Below are 17001 nucleotides of genomic sequence, written 5' to 3' on the forward strand. Positions count from 1 at the left end.
TTGATCAATACCCATGGAGCCCGATGATCTAGACAGCTTTCTATCCACCTTATAGTCCATTCATCTGGCCCATATTTCTTTAACTTGCTGGCAAGAAAACTGTGGGAGACCGTATAAAAGCTTTGCTAAAGTCAAGATATATCACATCCACTGCTTTCCCCATATCCACAGAGCCAGTTATCTCATTATAGAAGGCAATCAGGTTGGTCAGGCATGACTTGCCCTTTGTGAATCCATGTTGACTGTTCCTGATCACCTTCCTCTCCTCCAAGTGCTTCAAAATGGATTCCTTGAGGACCTGCTCCATGATTTTTCCGGGGACTGAGGTGAGGCTGACTGGCCTGTAGTTCCCCAGATCCTCCTTCTTCCCTTTTTTAAAGATGGGCACTACGTTAGCCTTTTTCCAGTCGTCCGGCACCTCCCCCGATCGCCATGAGTTTTAAAAGATAATGGCCAATGGCTCTGCAATCACGTCAGCCAACTCCCTCAGCACCCTTGGATGCATTAGATCTGGACCCATGGACTTCTGCATGTCCAGCTTTTCTAAATAGTCCTTAACCTATTCTTTCACCACTCACAGCTGCTCACCTCCTCCCCATACTGTGTTGCCCAGTGCAGCAGTCTGGGAGCTGACCTTATCTGTGAAGACCGAGGAAAAAAACGCATTGAGTACTTCAGCTTTTTCCACATCATGTGTCACTAGGTTGCCTCCCCCATTCAGTAAGGGTCCCACACTTTCCCTGACCTTCTTCTTGTTGCGAACATACCTGTAGAAACCCTTCTTGTTACCCTTTACATCCCTTGCTAGCTGCAACTCCAATTGTGCTTTGGCCTTCCTGATTACACCCCTGCATGCTCAAGCAATATTTTTATACTCCTCCCTAGTCATCAGTCCAAGTTTCCACTTCTTGTAAGCTTCCTTTCTGAGTTTAAGCTCACCGAAGATTTCACTGTTAAGTCAAGCTGGTCACCTGCCATATTTGCTATTCTTTCTACACATCGGGATGGTTTGTTCCTGCACCCTCAAGAAGGCTTCTTTAAAATACAGCCAGCTCTCCTGGACTTCTTTCTCCCTCATGTTATTCTCCCAGGGGATCCTGCCCATCAGTTCCCTGAGGAAGTCAAAGTCTGCTTTTCTGAAGTCCAGGGTCCGTATTTTGCTACTCTCCTTTCTTCCTTTTGTCAGGATCCTGAACTCAACCATCTCATGGTCACTGCTGCCAAGGTTGTCACCCACTTCTACTTTCCCTACCAATTCTTCCCTGTTTGTAAGTAGCAGGTCAGGAGGAGCACGGCCCCTAGTTGGTTCCTCCAGCACTTGCACCAGGAAGTTGTCTCCAACACTCTCCAAAAACTTCCTGGATTGTCTGTGCACTGCTGTATTGCTCTCCCAGCAGATGTCAGGGTGACTGAAGTCTCCCATTAGAACCCGGGCCTGTGATCTGGAAACTTCAGTTAATTGTCCGAAGAAAGCCTCGTCTACCTCATCCTCCTGGTTCGGTGGTCTATAGCACACACCCACCACGACATCACTCTTGTTGCTCTTGCCTCTAAACTTAACCCAAAGACTCTCAACAGGCTTTTCTCCAGTTTCAAGCGGAGCTCTGAGCAATCATACCGCTCCCTTACATACAGTGCAACTCCTCCACCTTTCCTCCCCTGCCTGTTCTTCCTGAACAGTTTATACCCACCCATGACAGTGCTCCAGTCACGTGAACTGCCCCCCAAAGTTTCTGTTATTCCAATGACATCATAGTTCCTGCCAATCTGCAAACAGGACCCAGGCTTGATCTAAACACTAATGTGTTTCAGCGTGTCTGAAACAAGCGAACACGCATTTGACCCAATGGACGCACACAGCGGGAATGTGTCTGGCAGTATGTTGCGTACGGCAGTGGTTCTCAATCAGGGCCCCCTAGCAGGCCGTGAGCAGGTTTCAGGGGGGTCTGCCAAGCAGGGCCAGCGTTAGACTCACTGGGGCCCGGGGCCTTGAGCCCCTGCCATCCGGGGCTGAAGACAAAGCCTGAGCAACTTCACTTGGTGTGGAGCCCTGGGCAATTGCCCTGCTTCTACCCCCGAATGGCAGTCCTGGCTTTTCAGTGCAGAAAACCAGTTGGTGCGGAACAGCTGGGCCGTGGAGATTTTATAGCGTGCTGCAGGGCCTCAGAGAGGGAAAGGCTGAGAACTCCTGGTGTACGATCCCTCCTGAGTGCGAGGCCTGTTCTGACGGTGCCGGTCACTACGCGCTGCAGCTCCAGGGGTGGGGCTGCGAGTGTATCAGGGCACGTGCAGCTGGGCTCATCCCTGGGGCTTGCACCATTCAGCCTGCCCCCCACCCCAGACGTCTTTTAAACTGGGGGCTTGAAACTGAGGTGATTTTCATCCAGAGGCTGGGGCAGCATCCGAGTGGGAAGCTGGCCATGGCCCGTGGGCATCCTTGATGGCACAGCCCACCCTGGGAACCCCATCCGCTGCAGCAGGACAGGGGCTGGCCCCGCACAGAGCCTTGCGGCTTCAGAACTTGTTTGCTTTTCCAGACTATTCTAGCTGCTCGTGATCTGGCCACTCGTGTGAGAGCCCGAGCCATGGCAACGTACCACGAGGGCACCCCCAGGTCACAGGACAGCCCCCCCCCATTGGGCTGGGTGACCTCCAAAGGTCTCGGTTCGCAGCCTTGCTGCTGTGGTTCCCTGCTTAGCGCCGTGGTGCTGATGCACATGCTCCTCGGCGGCTCTTCTGACTCCATTCTGGCCTGTCCTAACGGCACGGCTCCTCCCCTGAGGCTTGTTTCATGCAGGGGTGTAGTCTGTGGGCTGACCTTGGAAGAGCACAGCCACCGTCACCCCCTCCACACACACCCCACCATCAGCCCCCCAGCCAGTGAGCCAGGCCCAGCCGTCGAAGGAGGGCTGGGGGGCGTTCGTAGAGCCCCGGGTCTGTGTGTTGCAGGCCAGTGGGTCTCTCCCACCCCCTCATTCCCGTCTTCTTGCTTCCACCCTCATTGTCCCCCCCCCAGCCAGGGAGGGGCTCACAGGGGTTTGGCCCATCAAAGCAGAAGCACGTTGGTCCAGTTAATGCAGCTTTAATGTCGGCCTCTGGCTCGCTGCCCTGGCTGGCCCTGCCCCAGTTCAGCCAGGCCCCAAGCCGGCGGGGGGGTGATTTACAGGGGGGTGTAGATCAGGACTGGGCGTGCCGTGCTGTGCCAGACCCTGGTGGGGGTGGGGCGCGCACACAGAGCTGCTGTGAAGGTCTGTACATCAGCTTCAGAGCCATGTGTATAAACCCAATTGCACCCGCTCCCCCCACACACCTGATTGGGCCGTGCTCCGCCCCACCGGCGGGCTCCTGGGCTGGAAGGGCCCCCCAGATGCTGCCTCAGCTAGGAGCAGCAGGTGGCCCCAGCATGCCTAACCCTAGCCCTTCATGCCGTAGGGTGGTGGCACTCGGAGCTCCATCCATTTGGGAGTCAGGGCAACCATGGGTGTGTGCAGGAATTTAAATTTGATCCCTTTTGTGCCTTCCCAGGAGCTTGCTCTCCCCTCCTCCCCACGAGGCCCTGGGAGGAGCTTACTGCCCTCCCCCACCAGGCCCCGGGAGGAGCTTGCTTTCCCCCCTCCCCGACAGGAGCTCGATCTTCCCTCCCTCCACAGACCTAGGGCCAGAGAAGTTCTGGGCCCCTGATGATTATGGGGGTGCATGCCCCCGAGGGCAACTAAACAAGCCTCCCCAACCCACGTGTGACTGGGAAAACGCTGCTCACGGCCCCGAGGCCCTGCTGGAGGCGGGGCTGCATGGGGACTGACAGCCCCAGGGAAAATGGCCCCAGATGCTTGGGGCAGAGGGGGTGGGTCACAAGTGAATGGAGAACCCCTGTGGGCCCTGCCCAGGCACCCCTCAGGGCCTCATGCCCACAGCGGCTCCCTGGGGCAGGGCCTCGCTCCAGGGTGGTGGAATCCCCAGAGGTGCTTGCCCAGCCCTGGCCTCACAGTACTCCCATTAGCATCAACATGGCTGGGAGACGGAGCCTCTGGACGGCCAAGGGAGTCACAGGAAGCCACAGGGCAGGGAGGAGGCCCGAGAGGGCTGGAGCAGCAGGGAGTGGGGACAGCAGAGGTGGGAGTCGGAGCAGTGGAATAAATGAGGGGGTTTCAAGTGGGTTCTGCAGGGAGCAGTTCTAACCCTGACACTGTTGGACATTGTCAGCAATGAGCTGGAACTAACCATACCATTGCTGCAGAGACAGCGTACGGCACAGATCGGTGGAGCGGTGAATAGTGAGCACAGGGCCGTCAGCCAGCGCGAGCTAGGCCCATTCAAACATGCGTCTAACCCAGCCAACTGCAGTTCTACATGAGGGATCAAGAGACGCCAGCCACCCCTACCGCACAGGGGGCTGTGTCCTGGCAAGCAGGGACTCTGAAGGGGATTGAGGGGTCACAGTGAACAAACAACTCAACATGAGCTCCCATGGTGATGCTGGTGCCAAGAACGTAAGAACGGCCAGACTGGGTCAAACCCATGGTCCTGCTAGCCCAGCATCCTGTCTCTGACCATGGCTGGTGCCAGATGCTTCATACAGAACAGGGCAATTATGGAGTGATCCTTCCCTGTCATCCATTTCCAGCTTGTGGCAGTCAGAGGCTAGGGATACCTAGAGTATGGGCTTGCATCCCTGATGATCTTGGCTCACAGCCATTGATGGATCTGTCCTCCAGGAACTTATCTCATGCTTTTTTGAACCCAGTTATACTTTTGGCCTTCACACCATCTCATGGCACTGAGTTCCACAGGTCGACTCTGCCTTGTGTGAAGAAGTATTTTGTTTTAAACCTGCTGCCTATTAGTTTCACCGGGTGACCCCAGGTTCTTGTGTTACGTGAAGGGACAAATAATTCCTTAGTCACTTTCTTCACACCGTTATATAGACGTCTCTCATCTCCCCCCTTAGTCTTCTCTTTTCCAGTCTGAACAGTCTCAATCTTTTAAATCTCTCCTCATACGGAAGCTGTCCCAGACCCTTAATCATTTTGGTTGCCCTTCTTGGTACCTTCTCCAATTCTAATATATCTTAAGATGGGGCAACTAGAACTGCCCGCAGCATTCAAGGGGTGGACATACCATGGATTTATATAGAGGCAATATGATATTTACTGTCTTATTATCTCTCCCTTGCCTAAGGATTCCCAACATTGTTAGCTTTTTCGACACCCGTTGCACATTGACTGGATGTTTTCAGAGAACTATCCATGATGACTCCAAGATCTCTTTCTTGAGTGGTAACAGCTAATTTAGACCCCATCATTTTGTATGTATAGTTGGGATTATGTTTCCAACGTGCATTACTTTGCATTTATCAACTTTGAGTTTCATCTTCCATTTTGTTGCCCAGTCTCCCCGTTTTGTGAGATCCCTTTGTAACTCTTCAGTCTCCTTTGGATTTAACTATCTGGAGTATTTTGTATCATCTGAAAAATTTGCCACCACACTATTTTACCCCTTTTTCCAGATCATTTATGAATATGTTGAACAGCCCTGATCCCAGTACAGACCCTTGGGAGACACCACTATTTACCGGCTCTCTCATCTGTGAAAACTGACCATTTATTCCTACTCTTTGTTTTCTGTCTTTTAACCAGTTTACTGGTCCATTCCCTTTTATCCCATGACAGCTTATTTTGCTTAGAGTCTTTGGTGAGGGACCTTGTCAAAAGTTTTCTGAAAGTCCAAGTAAACTATATCCATGAAATCATCTTTGTCCTCATGTTTGTTGACTTCCTCAAAGAATTCAAATAGATTGGGGAGGCATGATTTCCCTTTACAAAAGCCATGTTGATTCTTCCCAAATAAATCGCGTTTATCTATGTGTCTGATAATTCTGCTTACTATAGTTTCAACCAATTTGCCTGGTACTGAAGTTAGGCTTAGTGGTCTGTATTTGCCAGCATTGCCTCTGGACCCTTTTTAAAAATTGGAGTCACATTAGCTATCCTCCTGGTCATCTGGCACAGAGGCTGATTTAAGTGATAGGTTACATACCACGGTTAGTATTTCTGCAATTTCATATTTGAATTCCTTCAGACCTCTTGGGTAAATACCGTCTGGTCCTGAAGACTTGTTACTGTTTAATTTACCAATTTTTTCCAAAACCTCCTCTATCAATCACTCAATCTGGGACAGTGCCTCAGATCTGTCACCTAAAAAGAATGGCTCATTTCTGTTTTCCTTAGTAGGATCCAATGTCCAATTTTTAAAGGATGTCTCTTCGTCTCTAACCACCTCTTTTACACTCTTGTTTAGCCATGGCAGAATTTTTTCCCCATCAGGGGTATACATTTAGTGTGAGCCTCTATTAGGGTGCTTTAAAGTTCTCAGAACCAAGCACAGTCTGTTTAGCTGATCCCAGAGAAGACTGAAAAGTGACTCAATCACAGCAACTTCAGAGCAGCCAAACTAGGTACTAAAGGGCACTTTAATCTAATGGAGAAAAGCAGAACAAGAACCAATGGCTACAAGTTGGAACCTGACACATTCCAGTTAGAAATTAGGCATAAATATTCCCCAGTGGAACGAACTCTCCAGGGCAGTGGTGGATTCTCCACCTCCTGATCTCTCCCAGTACAACCTGGCTGCCTTTTGGAAGAAAACTTCAGCCAAGCACAAGCGACTGGGTCCCTACAGGGGTAACTCGGAGGCAGCTCCCTGGCCTGTGATAAAGCAGGTCAGACTAGATGATCTAATGGGCACGTCTGGCCTTGGAATCAGAGAGAAATACAGGTTCTCCCACTGGAGTATCGTCAGCCTCTCTCGTATGCACAGCAGCCAGCCGCACAGGCCCCGGCAGCAGGCTTCATGCGAAGGGCTGCACGACAGCACAGCTGCATCCCCAGCCCATTGGGGTTCTCTGGCTCGGCCACACACCTCCAAGCTGCCCCATTGATTGGAAAGCTTTTCCCCCCCTTCAGCCTCATGCCAACATAGCAAACAGCCGGAGATGAGTGGCGGAGAACCAGGGCCTGTGTGGGGAACTTACACGGCACAAGCTGAGCTGAGGCGTAGCTGAGGTAGCGGGGGGCAGAGGGGCGTCTTTGGGGAGAGGCCTGTGAGTGAAGGGCACAGAGTGGGGCTCAGCTCTCAGCCTCGTTCCCCATTCCCTGGCTGAATGGGGGCTGGGCACCAAGCCCCATGGGAAAGGAGGACAGCAGCATCATAGGGCCTATTGTACTGGTACCAGGAGTGCTGCCAGACTGCGGAGGAAGCTGGGCCCTGCACCTTCTTGGCCTGGACCTCTGTGGAAGTGCTCAGGCTCCAGTTAGGGTGAAGCCCCCAGAACCTCACCGCTGGGGGTCACCGAGCTGACTGGCCGCAATGCATGCTGGGACCCAAAGTCTCCATGGGCTGCATGTCCATATCTTGAAGGATTCTCTCGCTGTATGCCCATTAGGTGGGGCTGGCAAGTAGGTGCGCCTGGGCCCAGCGATTCCCACAGGAACACAGCTGCTCTGAGACTGGCCAGGAAATGACCGCTCCCCCCCGCAGCTTCCCCCAGCCAGGGCACCGGGTCAGGCTGGAGCCCACAGGGTTGGGGAGGAGCAGGGTGGCACCTGGTCTGGCACAGGAGGCTGCCCCCCGCCACACTCACCCACCCTCGGGTTTTCCCAAGGGACGGACTGTTTAGTTTGGTTAGAGACCAATTTGAATTTGTTCCCCCCTCCCCCTGCAGTCACGCATACCAGTCTCTGACGCGAATGAGCCAAGGATGGGGCCCGACTGAATCCAGGGTGAGACCCAGCTCCCACCAACGCTCTTACCCCCCCACAGTGAACGCCAAAGCCATGATTCCCCCCCCCCCCCGCCCATCCCACCTCTCTGCCAGCAGGACATCCACCCTGCCCAGCTGGCTCCCTGGCAGCCCTACCCCCCCCCCCCGTCCTCACAGCCCCCAGGGGCCAATTGACCAAGTCCTTGGAAGAGGGGAGCACTTCCCAGCAGGGGAGAATCCCAGCAGCAGAACCCCATGTTCCCCCCAGCCCCTAAGTTCATCAGGTGCCAGCTGCATTCCCAGCAGCAGCAGATGAGCCGTGTGCTGGTGCATTAGACCTTCTTCCGCTGAGGCCTCACCCTGGGGAATAGCTGAGGGAGGAAGGAGAGAGAGAGAGAGAGAGTGAGCTTCACCACAGCAGTGCCCTCCCAGCGACCGCAGCGCCACGAGCTTCCCCACAGCAGTGGCTATTGGGCAGTCGTGGTCAGAAGCCTGCCAGTGTTCAAGGGTCCACAGCTCCACCAGGAAGTCTGCCCATACCCCAGATCCTGGCTGGAACTGGGACTCCAGGGACTGGCCGGCTCCCAGCTGTGGAACCGCTAAGTGAAACTGACATTCTTCTCTGTTTCATGGCTGCTATTCAGGGAATAGCTCTGAATTCTTGTCAGTTTCACAACTCTGTTTCAGGAACACCATATTCTGGTCTTTCTCAAACCAATTTTTCAGGGATCTCTGGTTCGCCAGGGAATTTTGGTAAATTTATTTTCTGAATCGGAACCAAGCAAATTAGAAAACACCAAAGCTTCAGGACAACTGAAATCCCCGAGTCTCGGGCCAAACACACACCAGCACAGCTAGGTCCATCGGGGGGGCGTAAAAAAACCACAGCAGCCAGTGACCCAGCTATGCTGGCAATGCCCCTAGTGTGTAGACAGCATTGTCGAGGAAGGCTCAGGCAGGTTCAGCTTCTGGGGTTCGGGGATGTGGTGTTCCTAAGGCAACAGAACTCCTCCTATTGTCAGCATACGCTGCGTCTGCACTAGGGGCTCTGCTGCCATAGCACAGGTCCGCAAAGTGTGCGACGCACCCCCTGGGGGTGTGTGGAGGAACACCCAGGGGGTGCAGCGGGGTCTGGGCCAGCCCCCATGGGGGCGGGGAGGAGGGGAGAGAGTGCTACCCAACCCTGCTCCGCTACCAGGTCTGATCCAGCCCTGCCTCCAGCCACGTCCCTGGCTCCCAGCCCCACCCCTGGCCCTCTGCTCCCTGCCCCACGGCAGCCCCCAGCCTCGGCTGCTGCTCCATTCCCGGCCAGAGCCAAGGCTGGGAGTGGAGACACACCTGGCTGCCAGCCTCCACCGTAGCCTGGCTGCAGCTCCACTCCTACCCCCAGCCTCGGCCCCTAGCCACAGCCACACTCCTGGCCCCTGACTCGCCCCCAGCCTTGCCCCCTTAACTCAAGCCACGTCCCCCCGCCCCAAGCCACAGCCCCAGCCCGAGCTCTGGGAGACTGGAGGCGTGGACGGGGTAAGGAGGGTGCAACCCTCAAAAGTTTGGGGACCACTGTGCTGTAGGCTTTGCAGTGAAGACACAGCCTAGATCAGGTCTGCTCCCAGGTGGTTCCAGCACGGCCTGTCCTCCTCCAGCCCCAGCCCCTCCCACCCCGGTGAGCTCAGGGCAGGGCTCACCCCAAAGTAGTTCTTGGGCACGTAGCCCTCCTGGCCATAGAGCGAGGCCCACCACCAGTCCAGCTCCTCCTGGCTGTCGCGCCGCAGCACGGTGACCGGCTCCCCCTCGCGGAACGACAGCTCGTCGCTGAACTCAGCGCTGTAGTCCCATAGAGCATACAGCACCCCGTTGTTCAGCAGCCCCATGTTCTGCTCCACATCTGCAACAACAGCCCAGCCGGGCGGCGGGGGGGGGGGGGGGGCGGCATGAGCCAGACACCACCACGGGGATGGGGGGAGGCGCACGAGCGAACCAGCTGCCGCCATGGGGGGTAGGGGAGGGAAGAGAATGAACCAGCTGCCACAGGCTTGGGAGGCATAGGGATCAGCCAGCAACCCTAGGGGAGGCCCAAGTCCCTCAGTGGAATAACCCAGCCTCCTGGCCCCACCAGCCACCCGGCCCTTCCTTCCCCCATAGAAGTGCCCCACCCCTTCCCCCCAGAGTGGTCAAGCCCCAGGCCTCTCCCCACGCCACAAAGCTGCCCCCATGTCACGGAGTCCCCGGGCGATGCTCTGGAACTGCTCCCCATGAAGCCAGTCAGGACTCTGGGGAAGTCTCCTTTCTGTGAGCAGCCTGTCTGCAGGACACACAGCTCACACAGCTTCCACCTTCCTGGGTCTGACCTTGGAGCATTCAGCATCCTCTGCCCCTCCGTGCGCTTCCCACAGCGAGTCCACCCAGGCGGGCTCCTGGGGAAGCCGGAGGCTCCTGCACCCCAGCTCCGCAGTCAGACGTGACTCTCAGCCAGCAAGTAAAACAGAAGGTTTATTAGACGACAGGAACATGGTCTAACACAGAGCTTGTAGGTGAAGAGAACAGGACCCCTCAGCTGGGTCCATTTTGGGGGCCAGTGAGCCAGACAACCACGCCTGTACTTCACTCCATGTCCCCAGCTAGCCCCAAACTGAAACTCTCTCCAGCCCCTCCTCCTCTGGGCTTTGTCCCTTTCCCGGGCCAGGAGGTCACCGGATTCCTTTGTTCTCCAACCCTTTAGCTCTCACCTTGCAGGGGGGAAGGGCCCAGGCCATCAGTTGCCAGGAAACAGGGTGTCGGCCATTCTCTGTGTCCAGCCCCCTGCACACACCTGCCCTCTAGGGCTCTGCAATGGTCATACACCCTTACCCCACCACCTAGAGACTTAAGAACTGCCTAGGGGAAACTAAGGCACCCCCACAATGTTCAGAGGAAACATTAAGAACAGTCCCACTTCGTCACATCCCACCCCGCCCCTATGAGGTTGACCCCCGCCCGTCCCCCGCTCCTCCCCATGGTGGCCCCCCCTTACCGGCCAAGTAGTTGAAGCACTCGCTGTAGCCCTCCCGGTAGGGGTCGCACTTCTCGAGGGCCATGCTGCCGTCGCTGAAGGTGGTGGTGAAGATGGCGGCTCCGTGCCGGATGAGGGCCATGCAGATGGCCGTGTCATTGCAAGAGGCGGCACAGTGCAGGGGAGTCCTGGGGGCAGGAGGGACAAGCTGACAGGCACCCAGGGCAGTGGGGGGCTCTGCTGGGACCATCAGCGTCTGCTTGCACCAGGGGGCACGACGGCAACCTGGGGCAGGCAGCACCTGGGACAGGGAGGGACCCCAGCCACGCACACAGTACCCGCCCACCCACCCGCCTCAACCCTGCCCGGGCCCACGGGGAGCACGAGGGCACAAGGCTGGGCCTGGCATGCTGCAAGGGAGGGGCAGGGCCAGGGTGCAGAGCTGGGCATCAGGCACTGGGTGATAGGGGGGCATGGGGGCTAGAGCAGCGCAGCTGCTCTGAGGTGCCAGGGCTGTGCAGCAGGAGCTCGAGGGCAGGGATGTGGCTGCACATAGGATGAGGGCACTGGGATGCTGGGGCAACGCTGGCAGGTACGGGGCTGCATGACAGGGGGCCACAGGGCAGCGCTGGCAGGCATGGGGCTGAGTGGCGAAGGGCCACGGGGCAGTGCTGGGAGGCGCGGGGCTAGACACTGAGACGCAGGGTGCCAGGGCCGCATGGCGGGCACCAGTGGGCACAAGACTGCATGGTGGGTGCTGACAGGCACACGAGCGCAGGTCGGCTGCCAGCGGCTGCATGGGCGGGCGCTCACCATCCGTGGCTGTCCATGGAGTTGACGTTGGCGCCCACGCTGATGAGGAAGTCGACGATGTTGTGGTTGGCCCCGCAGATCGCGTTGTGCAGAGCTGTGATGCCCTCATCGTTGGGCTGGCTCGGGTCGTTGAGCTGCAGGCCAGAGCGGGTGAACTTAGAAAACGCTGCCAACGGCCTGTCCCAGGGTTGTGCCCCCTGCTCCCCCCCGCACACCGGGCCCGTCCCAGGGGCTGTGTCCATCCTGATCCACCAGAACATGGCAGGACACTCGCCATCTCCCTGACCACTGTTGACAAAGGAGCCAGAGCAGCCGCCCAGGGGCCTGCCGGCTGTGGGGTACAGGGATGTGCTGGGCCTGCCCATGGGGGGCCCCTTGGCTGAGTCCCGCGGGGATCACGGGCTGACGGGGCAGCAGCTTTCGCTCACCAGTCGCAGGGGCTGGAGACCATGTCTAGCTGGCCAGGCCCCAGCCGGACGAAGGGGACAGGGCAGCCTGGGGGTGCACCGGCCCCCGGCCATTGCCTCCTGCCCAGTCCGCGCTCAGCAGAGGATTCCAGGCCAGGCCTGTCTCCAGAGGGGCGGAGCGGGGCAGCAGCCTCACCTCGTTCACTGCCTGCTGCACCACGTCCAGCTCGCCCGTCAGGGCCGCGTCCAGCAGCAGCACCAGGGGGTTGAGCTGCACCCGTTTCCCCAGCCGCCGCCTCGGGGACGAGACCTTGCGCAGCGCCGAGCGCTTCTCCTGCAGGCACGCAAGGGGCAAGGTCACGGTGTGGGCGGGAGGGGCCGGAGCTCGGGCTGTGCCGGCGAGCGGGGAGGCCAGTTCTGGGAGTTGCGGGGGTGGGGGGACCGGCTGACAACTCCATGGGTGCACCAGGGAGGTTGGGGGGGCCCTGTCCTGGGGCTGTGGGGAGGGGCTGGCTGACAACTCCATGGCTGTACTTACAGAGCTGGGCGTTGGGGTGCCGGGGCTGGGGGGTTGGAGGGGGGAAGGTGTTTGTCTGAGAGCTCCATGGTGCACTTAGAGGGCTGGGAGCCAGGGTGCCGGGGCTGGGGCGGGGAAGGGGTTTGGCTGACAGCTCCTCGGTGCACTCACAGGGCTGGGCGTCGGGGTGCCACGGCTGGGCATCGGGGTGCTGGGGGCATGTCGGGCTAACAGCTCTATGGTGCACTTACAGGGCTGGGCGTCAGGGTGCGGGGCTGGGGCGGGGAAGGGGTCTGGCTGACAGCTCCTCGGTGCACTTACAGGGCCGGGCGTCAGGGTGCCGGGGCTGGGCGTCGGGGTGCCGGGGCCTGGCTGATAGCTCCTCGGTGCACTTACAGGGCCGGGCGTCGGGGTGCCAGGGCTGGGGTCTGGCTGACAGCTCCTCGGTGCACTTACAGGGCCGGGCGTCGGGGTGCCGGGGCTGGGCGTCGGGGTGCCGGGGCTCTCTGTAACAGCCAGCAGGGGCAACGCTGCGGGTGCTGGTGGGCTCTGGGGCGAGGGCGTCGGGGCAGGGCTGACCGGGGTGGCTGCCTTCAGCTCAGCTGTCTCCGTGATGAGTGGCAGGTCGTCCCCCACCGACACGGCCTCCTCCTTGCGGCCCCGGTGATGGAAGAGGCGGCTGATGAGCTGCTGGTATTGCTTCTTGTGGGTGGGCGGCAGGACAGGGCCGGGGCTCTGCTCCATGGAGCCACGGCGCTTCAGGGGCCGGGGAATCTCCGCCAGCACCCGAGCCACCTCCTTGAACTCGGGCACCTTCTGAGCCTCGGGGGGCAGGACAGGCTGCAGGCGGGTGGGGCTCAAGGGGCGAGCCACCTCCTCCGTCTCTGCTGGCTCGCTGCTCCGCAGGATGCTCTCCAGCTCGGGCTCCGTGTCGCCCCCCACCGGGGCCCCTCGCACGGGCTCCACCGGTGCTTCAAGGGCTGAGGCCCTTCCCGCGGCTGGTAGAGACATGGCAGGTCAGCACACCCAAGTCCTCAACCCCAGTGAGCACCCCCAGAAAAGGGGCAGCACCCCCAGACTCAGACCCAGTACAGCACCCCTAACCCTGGGCAGCACCGTGAGATCCAGACTCCAGTCAGCACTCTCAGATTCATGACAGCACCCAGGGAAGCCAAGGCAGCACCCCAGATCCACAGGGGGAACCAGGGCAGCATCTCTTCCCCAGCCCTAGGCCAGCACCCCCAGGCCCAGACCCCAGTTAGCACTCCTAGACCCAGTCAGCACCCCACAGGCCAAGGACAGCATCTCTAGACCCAGGGGAGCCAGGGCAGCACCCCCTTTCCCAGATCCACAGGAGGAACCAGGGCAGCACCCTCAGACCTACACCCCAGTCAGCACCCCCAAACCCTAGTCAGCACCCAGAAGCCCAGACCCCAGGGGAGCACCCCCAGACCCAGGGGGTCCAAGGCAGCACCCCCTTCCCCAGATCCACAGGGGGAACCCGAGCAGTACCCCTTCCCTAGACACTGGGCAGCACCCCAAGACCCAAAGGGGAGCTCCAAAACCTACTCAGTTCCTCCCTTATCCCAACAGCTCGGGGGAGTCCTGGATCCACTCCCAGCCCCCTGGCCCTTGCAATATCCAGCCCCGTTGCTGAGTGCAGAGCAATTCCTCCTGTTTCCCCCCACACTCTGCCCCATGGTGCTAGGGGTCTGACCTCACCCCCGCCCCGGGGGAACCAGGAGACCATCAGGCCCTGCAACATCTGCCCCAGGTCTCTCACCTTCAGCCCCCGACGGGGCCGGCCGCAGAGGAGCCTGGGACGGAGGAGACAGCTGCTGGAGCTGGGGCTGCTTCTGTGGGGAGCGGAGGAAGATGGGGGAGCCTGGGGCCCCCTGGGGCTGGCCCTTGGCACTGGAGGCTCCGGATGCCCAGAAGGCGTTTTGCAGCTTGAAGATCATGGAGAGGGGCAGAGGCTTGTGGCGTTTCGCCCGCGTGCCCTGCAGGCTGGGGGGCGGCATGGCGATGCGTGAGATGGGCTGCTGGGAGAACTGCCAGTTGCGGGGCAGGGTGCCCGTCTGGCTGGCGGGCAGCAGCCTGCGGAAGGAGCTGTCTGGTCTGCGCTCGCTGGGCAGCAGGGACACTTTGTAGTTGCGGGGCAGCGTGGCGCTGTGCATGGCATAAGGCTGGGGGTGCTCGTCCTGGAGGGGAGAGAGGGGGCTGTGAGCCAGCCAGGATCAGATGCAGTGCTGAGAACACCCCCCACCTTCCCCCAGCAGCACAGGGGGACACCCAGCCATAAGTCATTGCAGCTCCCACACCTAGTCAGTACAGCTCTGGCTCCAGGGTCCCACCAGCAGCGGGGCAGGGCCCATGCAGGGCTGCCAGCCACAGGAGCTGCCTGCTGCCAGATGCAGGGCTGCCAGGTTCCCAGCACAGGGGCGAACTCACAGGCCCAGCTGGCCCCAAACCTCCCTCCCGTCACCCCAGATCAGGCCCACTGGTCCAGCTAGCCCATCCCTGCGCCAGTGGCCCCAGATCAAACTCCTGGCCCAGCTAGCCCCACCCCTGCGCCAGTGGCCCCAGATCAGACCCACAGGCCCAGCTACCCCAGTATCTGGTCTCTGGCAGGGGTCAGCTTGGCCTGATTCAGATGCAGATGAATTCTCTTCACCCCCCAGAGCACACAGGGACTGGTGCTGTGACTCCTTCCTCCCCATGTGGTACCACGCTATGGGCCAGCCCCACTGGCTGCTAGCCCTGCCTGGCCAGCACTTACCTTGCCTTGCCCTGCGACCCCATCCAGGCTCGATTCCCTCCAAGGAGCCAGCTTCAGCCCCGCGGGCACCTGCCTGAGCCCTGTGTGCACATCTCCTCCTGCAGGAAGGCAGCTGGTGAGGTGGGGGGCTCCCATGTTATCGCAGGGGACAAGCCACACACTGCTTTTCTGTCCTGCTAGGGTGGGGATCTGAGGGGCTCTGTGTGGAAATGGAGCTGGCACCCATCATAGGACAATGCTAGGAGCGACCCCCCCGGTGCTGCCAGCTCCCCCGCGGCCTGCCAGGGACCCCTGGCGCTGCCAGCTCCTCCACAGCCAGGAGCTTCCCAGAGACTGGGAGGGAGAGAGAGAAGTCTGTTCCTCCCCCCAGGCCCTCCCCATGGACCCTGGGCACTCACTCTCGTAGCCGGCCGAGTGGGATGATTTCTTCTCGTACGCCACGTCCAGGTCCGACTCGTTCCAGCTCCTCTGGGGCCTTCGCCGGATCACCAGGTCATCTGGAGAGAGAGACTCTGAATGGTCTCACCCCACCCCCAGCCCCCCCAGCACCTGGGTCCTCAGCCCTGCCCTGCCCCCAGCAGGGGCCATGCCAGCCCCAGGATGGGGGATGGGCAGGGGAGACCTCACCAGCATGACCCAGAGACCTCCACGTCCCCCAGGGAAGTAACTGCCTGTCTGAGCACCGCAGCTCGTCCCTGCTCTGAGCCAGGGGTCCATGCCCCGCCCCGCCCCACCCCACCTTTTACTGGCTGTAAGGGTGAGCAATGGGGAGGGGAGGAGCAAGCAGGGGGCAGGGTCTTGGGGGGGAAGAGGTAGTGCGGGAGCGGGGCTTCAGGGGAGGGGACAGCCCGGGATCAGGGCCTCAGGGAGAAGGGTCGACACAAGGGCGGGGTCTTGGGAGAATGGGTGGTGTGAGGGCGGGGCCTTGGGGGAAGGGGCGGGGCCACCGTTCAGGCGCCCATGGCCCCCCCCACACTTTTAGAGAACTTCCGTCACCCCTGCTCTGAGTCCCCCCGTAAAGCTGCAGGACACAGCAAGCACCCCTCTAATGCCCCCTAGAGGAACAGGCCCAACGGTGCTCTCCCCTTTCCCCCCAAAGCCATATGGGAGGGGGTCTGTGTGTCAGGCTGGGGCTGGCTTACCTTGGGCCCGGAAGGGGGCGAAGGAGCTGGGCCCAGTGGGGAACAGGCTGTGGCTCTCGTAGGGCGGCGGGTGGGGCGGCCGGGGAGATAGCGCGCGGTCCGGGAAGAACATCTGCAGTGCCGAGGCCTCAGAGGGGGCAGGCGGCAGCCGGGGGGAGCTGGCGCGGCCCGCCGGCCTGGAGAAGGACAGGCGCTCCGTGGCCCCAGCCTGCCACAGGGAGCGCGGGGAGGGCGCGCGTCCCTTGGGGCTGGGCATGGGCAGCGAGTCGTAAGAGACGGGCAGCACCTTGGGCCGGGGCGACTGGGCCCGCTCCAGGGGTTCGCCCTGCAGGTAGAAGGGGGACTGGGGCGAGGCGGGGTGGCCCAGCAGGGCCTTGGCAGGGGGGCTGCAGGCGGCGGTGGGCGAGAAGGTCTCAGCGTGGTAGGAGATGTAGCTGTTGGTGCTCTCCAGGGACAAGTTCTTCCTGGCGTACTGAAGCTGTGGGGACGTGGCCAAGCCAAGCGGCTCTGGGGCGTGCGAGGGGCTGGCGCCGTATCTGTCCACCTGAGAGCGGCAGGGAGAGCAGACAGGCTCAGCACGGGCCTGGCGGCTGCA

General features: G+C 59.9%; 1 protein-coding gene across 2 annotated transcripts in view; it reads right to left on the reverse strand.

Moving 5' to 3' along the window:
• Window positions 1-7901: 7901 nt before the first annotated feature.
• Window positions 7902-17001, reverse strand: part of PPP1R13L (protein phosphatase 1 regulatory subunit 13 like) — a 30081-nt gene continuing 20981 nt past the window's right edge. Inside the window, exons 4-13 of one of the 2 annotated variants that reach the window (XM_073322229.2) lie at window positions 16407-16950; window positions 15663-15761; window positions 15265-15362; window positions 14269-14686; window positions 12942-13483; window positions 12165-12302; window positions 11562-11695; window positions 10770-10936; window positions 9445-9644; window positions 7902-8130 (exon numbers count right to left, since the gene is read on the reverse strand). In XM_073322229.2, the coding sequence (XP_073178330.1) occupies window positions 8092-8130; window positions 9445-9644; window positions 10770-10936; window positions 11562-11695; window positions 12165-12302; window positions 12942-13483; window positions 14269-14686; window positions 15265-15362; window positions 15663-15761; window positions 16407-16950 (2379 nt within the window). In that variant the 3' untranslated portion in view covers window positions 7902-8091. Of the gene's footprint in view, window positions 8131-9444; window positions 9645-10769; window positions 10937-11561; window positions 11696-12164; window positions 12303-12806; window positions 13484-14268; window positions 14687-15264; window positions 15363-15662; window positions 15762-16406; window positions 16951-17001 lie in introns of both variants that reach the window. The other variant, XM_073322227.2, reaches the window with a different exon arrangement.

Source organism: Lepidochelys kempii, chromosome 23 (genome assembly GCF_965140285.1).
Source record: "Lepidochelys kempii isolate rLepKem1 chromosome 23, rLepKem1.hap1, whole genome shotgun sequence".
NCBI classification, from domain to species: Eukaryota; Metazoa; Chordata; order Testudines; family Cheloniidae; genus Lepidochelys; species Lepidochelys kempii.